At 38.3% G+C, this 15,095-nt stretch overlaps 1 protein-coding gene across 6 annotated transcripts in view; it reads left to right on the top strand.

Moving 5' to 3' along the window:
• The window catches only part of LOC131150286 (cysteine protease ATG4-like), a 34,315-nt gene extending 20,313 nt beyond the window's left edge, over positions 1-14,002 (top strand). For all 6 annotated transcript variants that reach the window (XM_058100911.1, XM_058100912.1, XM_058100914.1 and 3 more), the window contains 3 exons: positions 13,152-13,207; positions 13,319-13,389; positions 13,482-14,002. In XM_058100911.1, coding sequence (XP_057956894.1) covers positions 13,152-13,207; positions 13,319-13,389; positions 13,482-13,702 — 348 coding nt within the window. In that variant the 3' untranslated portion in view covers positions 13,703-14,002. The remainder of the gene's footprint in view (positions 1-13,151; positions 13,208-13,318; positions 13,390-13,481) is intronic.
• The last annotated feature ends 1,093 nt before the right edge of the window (positions 14,003-15,095 follow it).

The raw sequence follows: 15,095 nt of genomic DNA, 5'->3' as shown, positions 1-15,095 counted from the left end.
CGAGGAAAAGGACAAAGCGTTGATGCTGCTGAATTCCCTACCTACGTCGCCTACGTACGAAAATCTGGTTACAACGTTGACATGGGGGAAAGAAACCTTGGAGTTGAAGGACATCACGAGTGCATTGCTGGGGTTCTATCAAAGGAAGAAGGCTAGTGATGAGGGTTCACATGGTGAAGGGTTCGTGGCAAAGGGTAATCAACATCGTGGGAGAGGCAAGTCCTGGAATGGATTGAGTGGTAATAGAACTTAATCCAAGAGGAGGAAGGACGTTCGCTGTTTTAAGTGCGGGAAACTAGGGCACATAAAATCGGAATTTTCGGAGTGAGAGAAGGGGAAAGCAAAAGCTCAAGAGGGCTTGTCAAAATCTGTGAATGTAGTGAAAGAAGGGGACTCGGGGAGTAGTGATTGTGAGATGCTTTCTGTTTCATCAAGTTAAGAATGTATCACAGGTTCTTGGATCCTAGACTTGGGATGTTCTTTTCACATGACGCCCAATAAAGCCTGGTTTACCACCTATAGATTGGTGAGTCCTAGTTCCGTTCTGATGGGAAACGATGCATCTGCAAAGTTATTGGAATGAGGGATATTAGGATCAAGATATATGATGGTGTGGCAAAGACGTTATGCGGGGTAAGACATGTACCTGATCTACGGAAGAATGTGATATCATTTGGTACTTTGGATTGTAACGGGTGTAGTTACGAGTCTGAAGGCGGGACGATGATGGTATGTGATCACGTATTGATGGTGATGAAGGGACAGAGGATAGCAGGGAATCTCTATACACTGTAGGGTAACACAGTTGTAGGTGGAGCTGCAATTGATAGTTCTGAGTTAGATAATGCCATTTTGTGTAATATGACCACACACAAAATGGTGGGTATTCTTAACTACATTGTTTTGGATGTTTGGGGACCGGTGAGAGTAGTATCACGGGTTGGACATGGGTATTCCGTGATGTTATCACGAAAGGTCTGGGTTATCTCATGTGGCACGAGTTGGAGTTGTTTGCTAGGTATAACTTGTGGCTTAGGTGGAGTACTAGACTAGGAGAGAGTTCCTCAGGTCAGATATTGGTACTAAGTATGCTGATGTTCAAAGAGTTTTGTGAGTAGGGCATGGTGTTTGCAGGACTTGCAAGGGACTTCTTGATGAAGTTAGTGAGTATTGCGTGTTTCTTGGTTGATCAATCGCCAAAGGTGTCATTAGATGGGAGAGTTGCGGGAGAGGCTTGGACAGGTTATGCGGTAGACTTTGGAGGTTCATTCATGCACGTTTCTAGTATGGGGTCTAGGCTTGGTGTGATGTCTGCGAACGATGCATCTTTCTGGTATATAAGAAAGATGAGTTCAAACTGGGTGATCCAATGGCAAACAGGATGGCGATTGGTGGAGACATGGTTTTAGGTGTTAAACCATGAGACAACGTACTCAAGTAGATGAAGAGAAACGGGTGCTAGAAAACTGCAGTAGCAGTAATGAGCATGTTGTGCAGGTGGAGTTGGAGACGTAGGCCAGAAATGCAGGGAGTTCTAACTCTGGAGACTTGCAGTACCACAGGATAAACTAGAGCATAAAGGAGATTGTCATGCAGGTGGAGTTTCAGACTCAGGGCAGAGGTGACATTGGTCATGATGTAGGGAGTTCAAGCTCGGGAGACCAACATGATCACAATGGGCTTAGAGGCACTATTGGGCCACCACCCAGGTATGATCTGATGTCTTATGCAACCATTACCACCAGGAAGGATTCTACTACCTTTCAGTAGGCAGTGCACAGCCAGGAGAAAGTTATGTGTAAAGGTGTCATGGTAAAGGAGATGAAGTTGTTGTATAAGAATCAGACCCGGGGGGGGGGGGGTTGGTGGAGCTCACAGAGGGATAGAGGGAGATAAGCTGCAAATGGGCAAGTATTCTGTTATTTTATGTGAGTGACATGCCGATTGCTGGAAAGGTACCGACTGAGGTAAATCAGTCGGGGACTTTGTTGAGAAAGGAAGTTGACATGAAGGTGTTGGATATTGCCAAGAGTGTTCTTGGGTTGGAGATTTGCAAGAATAAAGTTACAGGGAGTTTGGGATTATCTTGAGGTGACTTTGTAGTCATAGCTGCAGGGAGATTGGTGTTATCTTAGGGCGGCTTTGTGGACAAAACTACGTGGAGATTGTGGTTATCTCAGAATGATTTTGGGGATCAAGTGTTGGTGATGTTTAGCATGGTTTTAAACTGGTCACCGATACACCGTTAGTGAATCTAAGTAAACAGTCTACCGATCAATACTTGAGGATGAACGGTGATGTTCGGGGTCGTGTCAAAGGTTTCCTATGCCAGTGCAATTGGTTACTTCGGTGGGCAAGAGAGGGTTCCATCAATTGTGAGGTTCGCAGATGGAGACTACACAGGTGACTTGGAAGACAGGAGCCTTACAGTGGGGTATGTTGTGGGAAAGCCTAATTGTTGGAAGTCTAGGGTACAGTCTTAGGGTGCGCTAGTTACAACTGGAGCGGAGTTCTTGGCAGAGGCAGAGGCTGCCAAGGTAGCATTGTGGTTCAAAGGATCATTCAAGGAGCTGGGTGTTCAGTTAGGTGGAGTTCTTGTTGCCATATCAAGTTCAAGTGTGGCTTAGACTTGGTTTACATCTCCAGGTGTCAGATGGGAGGCGGGTTCCAATCTTCTGGCTCGGGTGGAGCAGCGGGGGTATGCTTTCGGATTTCTCCTAGGTGATGAATTTTTGCCAAGGTGGAGATTGTTGGGGATGTGGCTCATATTTTGAGAGGTAGCGCATGCACTGGGAAAAACTACTTGAAGCGAGGAGTAAGAGCTTGAGAGGAGTCTGCAGGCAGGCGGGATAACCGTTGACGGTTTCAGGCAGAATGCAGAGGTGTTTCTTTTTTCCTCCAAACCGTCGACGATTTGAGGTGTTTCTTTTTGCTTCAAATCGTCGACGGTTTGGTCGGCGGTTTCAGCTGGCACAAATTGCGTATTTTCAAATCCGAGATCAGTTGATTGGGCTAATCGGAGGGATTTCCTTCGAGGGATTGCTATGAAAGGGTTTTAAATCAACTACAGGTCTTCTGTACGCTTTAGATTATTATTTAAACATTATTATGTAACCATAGATGGGATTAAGCTTGGTCTAAACTTCATTGATAGTGAAAATAGTTGCTGCTCCCATGGACGTAGGAAAATTTTCGAATCACGTAAATTCTTGTGTTTTGATTGTTGCTCTTATTGATTCTCATTGTTGAGTGATTGCTAGGTTCGTATAGTTCATCATTGAGTGCTTGCATTAGTTGTTTGTTTGATTCGCGAGCATCTGAGAGTGTGCTTTCGCTACACATCCGCGAACATCAGCAAGTAGTTTCAGGTTCTAGTTGCTTGTCACAGCAATTGGTATTTGAACTGGGTACTTGTTGGTGGGATTTGAATCACAACAATGTATATATATAGACACACACACACACACACACGCACATACACACATGTAGATTAATATATGTACTATAATGTAATGTGTGTGTACTGTGTAGTGTGTACTGCTCTGTAATATACCAAAATCCAAAAAACAGTAAACCTAAAAGCTAAACAATAAAACTCAACCCCTTAATCCCTATTTCCCTCTTGGCTCAATCAACTCCCAATTCCCAAATTAGAAGATAGAAAAACCCTAACTCTAGTGTCTAGTCGCCCTATTCCCCTATTGAGTCTCGACTTCTACTTTGGGCTTTGACTACTCTAGCCTTAAGCTTCCCACTTTCCATGGTTCCACCTTCTATAATCTGCACTTGCCGCCTTGTCGTGCTCGCCCCCTTGTTGCTTCGCTGTGCATTTTAGTTGCCACTTGCCATCACTGTTTTACCGGGCATTTGTATTGAATGTATATTGGATTGGATAGCTCTGTTTGATTAAATGAGCTGATGAGCATGCACTATTCGAGTACCAAGAACGTGTTCTAGTGACTACTAGTGAGCTTTGGAATGAATTGTATGACACGGCTTTTTGTTTTTTTTACTTTTATATTGTTCCTAGTCCCTCCATTTGGATGTTTCATGCTACCTGCAATGGGAATTTGATGTGTATATATTTGGGATGTGTATATATTTGCAAAGAACATGCAATTTGATGTGAAACATTACACAGTTTGTGGGAGTTTGGTTGATATCGGTTAACTGAAATTAATTGAAGGAAAATTTGGTCGGGCAAGGTTCAGTTACACCCTCTAGTTTGGTTTGGTTTGGTTAAGGGGTATGGTTAACCAAAATTTTTTAATGAATTTGGTTGATTCACCAAATTCACCGTATCGACAGATTGCAGAGCCCTATGGGCCACAACACTCCATAAATTGACCCAAATCAATAAAAAGCTTCTAAAATAAACCCCTCCCTTTCCCCATGGGCCCACAATTCATCTCTCATATCCTCTTTGCTTCAGACCATTACTCGTAAGTCCAACTCCATGTTTAGACCTACTACCCATAAATCCCAAACTCTTCGGAATTGACAGCCCGTCGGTGGTCTCTTGCCCACCCTCCAACGTTGTCTTCGTTGAAGACAAAAGCATGGTTATGTACTAAAGTCTAAATCTAATTCACGCTTAGCTGCCACCACCCCATTCTTTGATCACCTTGACCTGTTTCTACACCTACATAGGCTGACAATGTTGTTACATTCTAACCTTTCATATCCTTCAACTACAACCCATATTTGTTTACCCTTCAGAACCACAATTAATTGGATCATGGAAAAAGCTCCAATCCCTCTCCTTCGAGCCACCATAATTAAAAATAGAATGCCCCTTCATGTTAATCCTTAACTAAATTTCAATAAATTGACCAACCCGAGCGCATGGAACGGACATCTAGAACAATACCCTCCCTAATTACCTTCTCCATTCATATCTCTATAGGCAAGTGAAACTAGAGGACAGACACTCTCTAGTCCATATGGCCACGGAAAGCGAAACCTTAATCCATCTATGTCATCTTTGATTCTTCTTTTGCATATGAATGAAACCCCCTATGCCTATTGCCTCCAACCATTTGTTGAAGGTCGTGCCTTTGTTCCAGGCGGTATTTGTGTATCCATCTTGTAACGGCCCGAAGTCCGGTGCGTTATACCTTATCATATCCTCATAAAGCATATTCCATAACATACGCAGCGGAAAACATGATCATAATCTCTATATAACATAATACCAGAGTTTACTAATTCTAACTATAATCTATAATAAATTATCCAACACTTGCATTTCCATAATTATATATATCTCCAAAACATTTCAGTATGTTCACAACTTTCTTTTCTCCACAGACTTAAAATATAAGGATGTAAAACATAAATATTTGCATCCCATAATTAAAATAAAAATATACCATTTTCTTTTACTATTTCCCAATAATGTTATAGAACCTCGAGCTCTCTAAGCTCGATCTCGATGAAATCCTGAAAAAAAAAAAAATTCATATTCGGGTGAGACACATCTCAGTAAGGGAAGAAACCATATATTAAAGCAGTGTGTGGCCAACATGAGTTTATAAATGACATAATATTTAACATTTGAAAATCCTTAACATAATTTTCGAAATCATTTCCTGATCCTAATCAAACACATGCAAATGTTTAACCTACGAGATTTCCCGAGGATAGGGGTGATTACACGCCCATATAAGTAGCACCCCTCTGCTATGATACTTAGGCAACCCAAAGGTCACAATTTAAGTATATTAGGACACTCACCTTACTCAGTAAGCCCTCAAGTGTTAAATTGATCTCTTACTCACACAGTTCATACAAAAGTTTACCGGCAAAGGCCCTAAGGATAGGGAAATCTACCCGCCCATACAAGTAGGTTCCCTCTGTCCTAGTACGTTATGCGGCTACTGCCACATCTGTAGCTACTAGTGCACTCGCCTTATTCAGCAAGCCCTCAGGCGAAAGGTACGCCTCGCCTAATCATAACATGTTTTACGTACATAGATACTTCTAATATCATAATACATCATTCTTTTCTATCATTATTCAAGCATACACATATGTTCATATTCATGGCTTAACATTGCATTGCATTTCACTTTAAGTGACTCTTTCCTATTTTACATTGTTCACATTTCACATTTCATTTCCATGCCATTCATTTCCCTTTTCATTTCATTTTCATTTCATACTTATTTTTATTTTAATTCATAAATACTCGGCATCTTTCTAGCCGTGATTGGTTAGTTTCGGCATCCTTTTAGCTGTGGTCGGCATATTTTCTATTGTGATTGGTTAGCTTCGGTATCCTTTCAGCCGTGGTCGGCATCTTTTTAGCCGTGGTTGGTTAGCTTCGGCATCCTTTCAGCCGTGGTTGGTTAGCTTCGGCATCCTTTTAGCCGTAGTCGGGATCTTTTCAGCCGTGGTTGTTTCCATGATTGTATTAACACTCACATGCAGTATATTTCATATATTATTTTCTTGCTCATTTCATTTTCTGTATATCTTGCATCTCGTATATATATATCATAATTCCACACAAAATTCTATTTTACTCATGCCACACAATTTAACAATAAAATTCATACACTGCCTATAAAATAAGTCAACCAACATTTAATGTTTATATGCTGAAAATACCTTTCATTTCTTACATAATTATCCTGAAAATATTTTTCCACTTTCATCAGTTCATTTTCACATATGCATATCTAATAAACATCCTTAAACTTAAAAAAAATATAATTTAAACAGCTGGCATTTTACCCATACTGAAAAATTACACGTACATATAACAAAATTTATTTTTCATTTAATTCATAAAAATTCTGGTTTCTTGAACTACGCCAACAGGGACTCCGAAAAATACTTGCGGCGCTCACCCGGACCCTGAAATTAAATTCCTAGTTCCAATAAATTATTCCTGAATAAAATATTAATTTAATACTTCCTAGGCCTTTAAATACCTAATAAATAATTATCTCCTTAAATTTAGCCAAATTCTCAAATCCCATTCTCACTTTGGAGTAGGGTCTAGAAAATCTCAATTGGAAAATTACCTACGTCAAAATGACGATAACGACGACTAGGACCCCGTGGTGGTGTCTGTTCGTCGATTTAACCACATATTAACGGCGAAATTGAGAAAATGGGAAAAAATTACCTTTCCCCAAGAGCAGTACCTAAGCCGTTCCCATAAAAAATATGCTCTAGTAGAAATGTCGGCAGCGGAACCAGGATTCTAACGGCACCTTCCGTTTCCCGATCCGTCGCAAACTCACCGAGTAATTGAGAGAAGAAGAGAGACGCAGATGGAGGTGGCTCATGCGCAGGAATGACTTTCAGAGGGGGAGGGGGTGTGTCTCAGTCTGCTTCTTCTTTCTTCTTCTTCCTTCTTTCTTCTTTCTTCTTCTGATCTTCTTTTTGTCAGATGACTTAACTTATATATATATATATATATATATATATTATATATTACTTTAACTTATATATATATATATATTAACTTGCTTATATATATATATATATATCTTATTTTAATTATTATTATTTTTAAACCAATACAATCATATTTAATTTAACAACTAGTTATTTACTTATTTAATTTATCTTAATTTAATTTAATTTCTTTAATTTTTATTTTTTTTAATTTATTTTTTTTCTTTTTCCCACGTCATTCCTTTTATTTATTTATTTGTTATTTTATTTATTATTATTTTTTCAAATTATTTTAATTCTTTTAAATTTCCGGGTCTTTACACATCTCCATCATGGCATAGAGATAATGAGAGCATAAACAGGACCCGAGACTTATTTTCATTCTCGAGAGTTTTTACTAGTGATTTAATGTAATATATTTATCTCAAGATTCAATTACTACAATAAAATGCAAAAATATGACCAATCCTTTAAGAGCACCATATTCTAAACTCCAATTAAAATAACTCCTAAGAAAATTCTAAAACTGTTAAAGTAGAATTTTAATAGACCTATAATGAGCTTCTAGAATTCTCCCCCCCCCCCACCCCCTTTTTTTAAAAATTCAAGTGGGTGAACTAGAGTGGGGTAGCTGGCATCACTTTGGGTATTAGGGACTAGAAAGGTTCGTTACCTTGGTGGGCTGTTTCCCTTGAGTGTCCGCTATCTTACTTTGGACTCCACTCGGGGGCAACCCAAATTTTGTAGCCTTTTGGGACCTAGTTGTTGAGAAGGTGTGTAGGAGGCTAGAGGGTTGGCAAAGGGCGTACTTGTCTGTTGGGGGTTGCTTCACACTTATTGGTGCTGCTCTTTCCAACATGCCTATTTACTTCCTCTCCCCCCTCTTTAGAGTGCCTTTGAAAGTAGCTAGGAATTTAGAGATGTTGATGCACAATTTCTTTGTTTGAGTTTTGGGAAGGGTCAAAGAACATTTTGTTGGGAGGTCCTTGGTCCCAAGCTCCCTTCAGATTTGTTGGGAGGTCCTTTGTAGACCCAAATCTGAAGGGGGCTTGGGACTTGGCAATGTGGTTTCCGAAAACATCCCCCTAATTGTTAAATGGTTGTGGAGGTTTCCTCTAGGAACTTCCTGTGGGATAAGGTGAGGAAATGGATTATTTCTCATGCATTCCTTTGGAAATTCATTTCTTGGGTGAGTTTGTTATTCCCTCTCTCTTGATTCAAAGTTGGGAATGGCAATAGGGCTCACTTTTGGGAGGATGCTAGGATGGGTGAGACTTCTTTGAAACTGGAGGTGTCTAATTTGTTTAAGTTCCCTTTCCACAATCACATATTATCTCATTCATCTCTTCTGAGGAGTGCTATTTTTCATGGGGTTTCCATTTTCCACCTTATTTTCCATTTTGGACCACCACTTTGCTCCTTCCAGCAAGGAGGACGAGATTGTGGAGGGTGATTCTTCAGGGGGGTTCACTTCAAAATCTTTCTTCTCTCATTTTTAAAAACCCCTTCTCCTATCCTTTTTCTTCGTAGCCACATCATTTGGAAGGCCAAGATACCTTGGAAGATTTGGACCTTTGTTTGGATTGTGATTCTGAGTAGGATGAACACGCATAACTTGATTCAGAAAAGAAGGCCCTACAAGTCTCTTAGTCTTGGTATGTGTCATGTGTTGGAGATTAATATTACAAATGCTCACTGGTTTGTGCATTGTTAGGTGAGAAGACAACTAAGGACTTGACCTTTTTTCTTTTTTTTGGCGAAGACTGGGTGGTGCTGCGAAATGTGGGTGACCTTTTTCTGTTCAAGTATAGAGGTTTTGGCCCAAGTCTAGATGGCAGTGTTCTATGGAGTGGAGCTGCATTCGCTATCTTATGGACTCTATGGATTGAGAGGAACCTGAGAATTTTAACATTTTTTTTTTGAATTTTTTATTTGAATTGCTTCTCGGTCTTGTTGTAACTACTTCCTTCTCTCAAATAAATTTCTTTGCCTATCACACCCCCAAAAAATAAAAAATAAAAAAATCTGACAATAGAAGCAGCAAATTCACAGAGTTTATTAGGAGAAAAAGAACAAAAACAAAATATTGGCAGTGGCACTGAGGCTAAGCAACCATCTCAACATTCTAGTCTGAAAAAAAATTATCTATGAGAGATTTTCTTTGAGTATGCAGTTTTTTTGATAGATTCATTTGGGAATGTGGGCTGCGAGATATTCCATTACACAATGCCTTTGTTCATTTGTCAGAAAGGGGGGAAATGGTGGTTGCTAATCCGTTAGTTAGATTTCTGTTTAGTGAGGAATGGGAGGATGAGTTTCCTGATCTCATTTATGAAGTTTTGGCGTTTCAAGCCAGTCTTCTTTGGTTGGAGTCTAGAAAGGTTGAGTTGAGCCCTTTTCCTTCTTGAGTTGAGAACTTGTGGAGGGATCTTCATTCTTTTTGCCATTAGTTAGGGAGATATGGGGTGGTTGTTCATTAGTAGGTTGGGAGGGACAAGCTTAAGGGGGTAAAGAGGTGTCAAAGATGTTGAATTCAGAGATATTTGAGGATAATATTTTTTTTAATGACCTGAAACTCCTATCTTGGCTAGCTCTTCGGACCCCCCAGATGGCACCAAACTGGGGGGATGAAAACATTGCTGTCTGCTCATTGATGAGATATTTGAGGATATTGGAGTGAAAAAAGGTAAGTAGTTCGAGCCAGTTGTGTGTTGGATAGGAAAGAGGAACATGAGGGGCTTTCAGAGAATGGAGCTAAGTGGTTGAGTTCGCAAAATAAGTTAAGAGTGTAATTTTGAAGCAGGTTAGGAGTTGGAGGCATAAAACTAAGTTCAAGAGGATGAGGGATGGTGTTTGTAACTCAAAGTTTATTAGTGCAATTGAGTATTAATTCTGGAACTGCAGGTACTACAACTTTAATTGTACTGGTTATTCTTATAACAGATATTCAAAATATATACCTGCCCAAGAATATTTGTGCAGATTCCTTGCTGCAGATATGTTGAATACTTTCCAGATGAAACCTCTGCTCTTTGATCTGTGCTTGCTTTCTGTTGGACATATTGTAAATGAGCTTTTGCAGTCTTCAAAAGCTATATAGAAGAAATTATATCAAAGTGTAGGGGCATTTCTGCATAAGACATATTTCTTTTGTAGTCAAAATTTTTAGTAATTTCTGTTTTTTTATTAACTAAAAATTAAATTTTCAATTATTATTTTATTTTTGTGGATACTCTTCCTTTTGGCCGTGGAATTTAGTTTGGTGTTCGATGGTGGGCTTAGGAGGAGAGCAGAACACGATGAGTTGACAGGAGAGCTGACACTTGAGCGTTACTTTTTTTTTTTCCTCATCCCCCTTTTTTTTTTTTTTTTTTTTTATAATTTTTTGAATGAAGGGAATAGAATGAAAAGGATAGAAGGAAAAGGAATGAACGAGGGGTAGCAAGGGCTTATCCTGTGTTATGATAAATTGGCACCCGGACAAAATGTGGTGTTAACAGTTTTTTAATTTGTTTTTTCTTGGATTTGTTGGGGGGCTGGGGGGGTGGTGGCGGTCGTGTGGTCCATAGTTTCAAACTCCATTTTCTCTTGAAATTTAAGCTGAAAAAAATCTTGCCTTTTTCTTTGATAAAATAAAGCAAAAGTGATGACTAGAAAGTTGAGATGGTTGCTTAGCCTCGGTGCCATTGCCAACACTTCGTCTTTGTTCTCTTTCTCCCAACAAATTGTGTGAATTTGCTGCATTTTTTGTCAATTTTTTTTTTTTTTTTTGGTGTGATAAACAAATTTATTGAGAGAAGGAAGAAGTTGCAAGGCCAAGGGATAATTCAAATAAAAAAATCCAAAAAAAAAAACTATGAGAAATAAATTAGAGGTGTTAAAGATAAAATAAATGTATATTTTCTTTAAATGACCTGAAACTCCTACTTGGGCAAGCTCTTAGGACCCACCCAGGTGGCATCAAACTGGGGTAATAAAAATATTGCTGCCCGTCCATTGACGAGATATTTGAGGATATTAGAGTGAAAAAGGTGAGTATTTTGAGTAAGTAGTGTGTTTTGGATAGAAAAGAGGAACATGAGGGGCTTTCAGAGAAGGGAGCTGAGTGAGCGAGTGAGTTTGGAAAAATAAGTTGTGTAATTTTGAAGCAGGTTAGGAGTTCGAGGCAGAAAACTAAGTGCAAGAGGGTGAGGGAGGGTGATTGTAAGTCACAGTTTATTAGTACAATTGAGTATTAATTGTGGTACTGCAGGTCGCAAGCACTACCACTTTAATTGTATTGGTTATTCTTATAACAGATATTCAGAATATATACCTGCCCAAGAATGTCTAGGCAGATTCCTTGCTGAATATTTTTCAGATGAAATCTCTGCTCTTTGATCTGTGCTTGCTTTCTGTTGGACAAATTGTAAATGAGCTTTTGCAGTCTTCAAAAGCTAGATGGAAGAAATTATATCCAAGTGTAGGTGCAATTTCTGCAAAAGACATATATTTCTTATGTAGCCAAAAGTTTCAGACTTTTAGTAATTTCTGTTTTTTTATTGACAAAAAATAAAAATTTAATTTCTTTTTAATTTTTATTTTATTTTTAATTGTGGATACTCCTTTTGGCCGTGGAATTTGTTTTGATGTTTTGATGGTGGGCATAGGAGGAGAGTAGAACACCATGATTCTACAGGAGAGCTGACATTGAGTGCTATTTTTTTTTAATTATCTTTTTTTCATTTTTTGTTTTGTTTTGTTTTGTTTTGTTTTGTTTTAATAAAGGGAGTAGCATGAAAAGGAATGAACAAGGGGTGGCAAGGGCTTATCCTGTGTTTTGGTAAATTGACACTTGGACAAAGTATGGTGTCAACAGTTTTTGTAGTTGTTTTTTATTTTATTTTTTGGTTTTTTGGAGGGGTGGGGGGCGTTGAAGAGCTTCATAGTTTCAAACTCAGTTTTCTCTTGAAATTTAAGCTGAAGGGAATCTTGCCTTTTTCTCTTTTGATAAAATAAAGCGAAATGACTAGAAAGTTGAGATGGTTGCTTAGCCTCAGTGCCACTGCCAACACTTCATCTTTGTTCTTTTTCTTCTAACAAAGTATGTGAATTTGCTGCCTTTATTGTGAATTTTTTTTTAGTCTGATAAACAAACAAATTTGTTGACAGAAGGAAGAAGATACAAGGCCAAGGAATAATTCAAATAAAAAAGCCAAAAAAAAGTACAATGAGAAAAATCATGAAACAGCACAATATCAATACATCAGAGCTTCGTGCATTCCTTGAGTGAGAAAAACCACCTTTTCCATTTTGTTTGGATTTGTTCTTTCCATTTGGCTAGCTGCAATATTGCACTTAATAGTAATAATAATAATAATAATAAATCAGAATGCATTGGGTTTTCTTAAGTTTTGTCAAAATTAAAAGATGACATCATCAGATTCTATGCATGTCATTAACAGCTGAGTGACTGGTAATAAATGTCACTAAAACCAATTGTTCAAGGAGGTTTGTGGAAGTTTCAAAATCAAACGTTCATTAACAGATGAGTGATTGGTAACAAGTGTCACTGAAACCAAATGCTCAAGAAGGTTTATGGAATTTTTAAAAAGGGAAGGTTCTTTTCTTTTTGATGAGGCTTAGGGAGATTAGTTTTATCTTGCCATAATAATAATGATGATGTTTATGTTGAGGCTTTCTTTTTGAGTTTTTGGAGCTCTCAGAACTCACAACAGCTTTTTATGCTTGCGGGAACATAGGTAGTTCATATCAAAAGCGATGATCTTGAGGCTGATACTTCATCCTATCACTGCAAGTAAGTGTGTGATGAAATTGATTGTTTCGGCTTCTCTCACAAGTTTGTTTATTCTTTATATGAGGTTATGTCTCCATCGTGTCCCTTATTTTATATAAATACTGTTCCCAGTGTCGTACGACATATTCCCCTAGACTCCATCGATCCATCCTTAGCAATTGGATTTTATTGCCGAGATAGAGGTTTGTTCTCTGATGGTTGGCGAGTCTCTTGATTTGGTTGGTCTTAAATCAGACATCAGGTCTTACTACGACATTATATTTCACATTGGCAGATGATTTTGATGATTTTTGTTATCGGGCTTCAAAGTTAGCGGATCAATCAAATGGTGCTCCATTATTTACCGTGGCTCATACCCTAGATAAGCCGAAGCCAGTCAGCCACAATGGTGTGTTGAGTGATAGAGATGGGGTACAAGCAGATGATTCCTTTGATGTCGTGCCCATGAAAGATGCAGAGGATCATGCACATGAGGATGATTGGCAGATTCTTTAATTGGAAAACAGAAAAAAAAAAAAAAAAAAATGAGACATGGGTGGGAGACAGCCAGTACTACTGAGATTCGAAACCTGTGGGTGGTTGATTTATACTTGTATTGGGTTGGGCTGCATAGCCCCCCCTAAAGCACGTAACCATAGAGCCCCCGAGTTTAATTTACTCGTGTTTAATTCATTTCTTGTTGGGTACGTAAGGTTCAACGTTCTACATTGAATTTAAATTGCTTTCTTTTCTTTTTTATCTTTTCATATGTTTTCAAGCTGTTTATATAATTGACCAACTATTGGATGTGTTCAATTTTTTTATGCTGTTCTTGAGTGCTGGTGTTATGTCTTATTTTGCATAAAAAGAAATATTTGAAAACAGGGAAAAAAACATTGCTAGTGTTGTTTTTTATATATAAGGCGAAATTTATTAAAACCGGAAAAGAAAGTACATAAGGGAGCCCTCTCCAACCAGCAAGAAAAGCTATGAAAAAAACCTATAAATGATGAGGAAAGAACCAAAATATGAATGGCAAAATACGATACAAAATAGAAAGTTATTACAAAAGTGTTGCCTTCTAGTCTCAAACAAAGGTTAGACTATAGAAGACCCCTGAAGAAATTCGAGTGGGCAACCCACAAAAGCCGCGAGAAGGTTGATCAGCATGTGAAAATTCTGGAGAATGTTGATATATTATTTTCAAATTAATTGTTTTTCATCATAATCTTCATCATAATTGTTTTTTTAAAAATAAAAAATAAAATTAGGTTTTTGAGGTTAACTCCTTTTAGAGTAATACTCTAGTTATTTATTTATTTTTTGTATTAGTAAAGGTAAATATATTGATCAAATGGATATGTATAATATAAATTGGATATACCTAGGCCAAGGGAAAGCTAAGCCCCATCCCCATTGCAAAGCAGTACAATCAAAAGGCAAGCCAAAAAGGCCTCCCAAAACAAGAACAAATAATTACATCAAAAGCCTAAAGAAGGCCATCGACAAACAGAACAATTGAAAGCCAAAAAAGCAATGCAAAACTCGGTTAGGGTTATACAAGCCAAATTTGATACACACTACTCACAAAGTTTAAGTTGAAATCACCTTAACCAAGTTCTCAGGATCAATAGCCTTACCTTCAAACATCCTTTTGTTTCTAAAATGCTAGAGGAAGTAGACTGTAATTGCCAAGTAGATCTTCTTCCCAATGGAGTTTATCCCTGTACCTTTTGCTTCCTTGTGCATCCACTTTAAAGCAACTTTCAGAGTGGTCATCTCTCTTGTCAACCCCAGCTAAGAACTAACAAAGTCCCACACCGTTTTAGAAAACCTGCATTTAAAAAAGAGTTGATCAATAGTTTCTGTTTTGGCACTGCATAAAACACAGTTCTGGTCAACTCCATCT

Source organism: Malania oleifera, chromosome 3, assembly GCF_029873635.1.
Source record: "Malania oleifera isolate guangnan ecotype guangnan chromosome 3, ASM2987363v1, whole genome shotgun sequence".
In the NCBI taxonomy this organism is placed as follows: Eukaryota; Viridiplantae; Streptophyta; class Magnoliopsida; order Santalales; family Ximeniaceae; genus Malania; species Malania oleifera.
The sequence above is the reverse complement of the archived record's forward strand: the minus strand, read 5'-3'. Positions and strand labels throughout refer to the sequence as shown.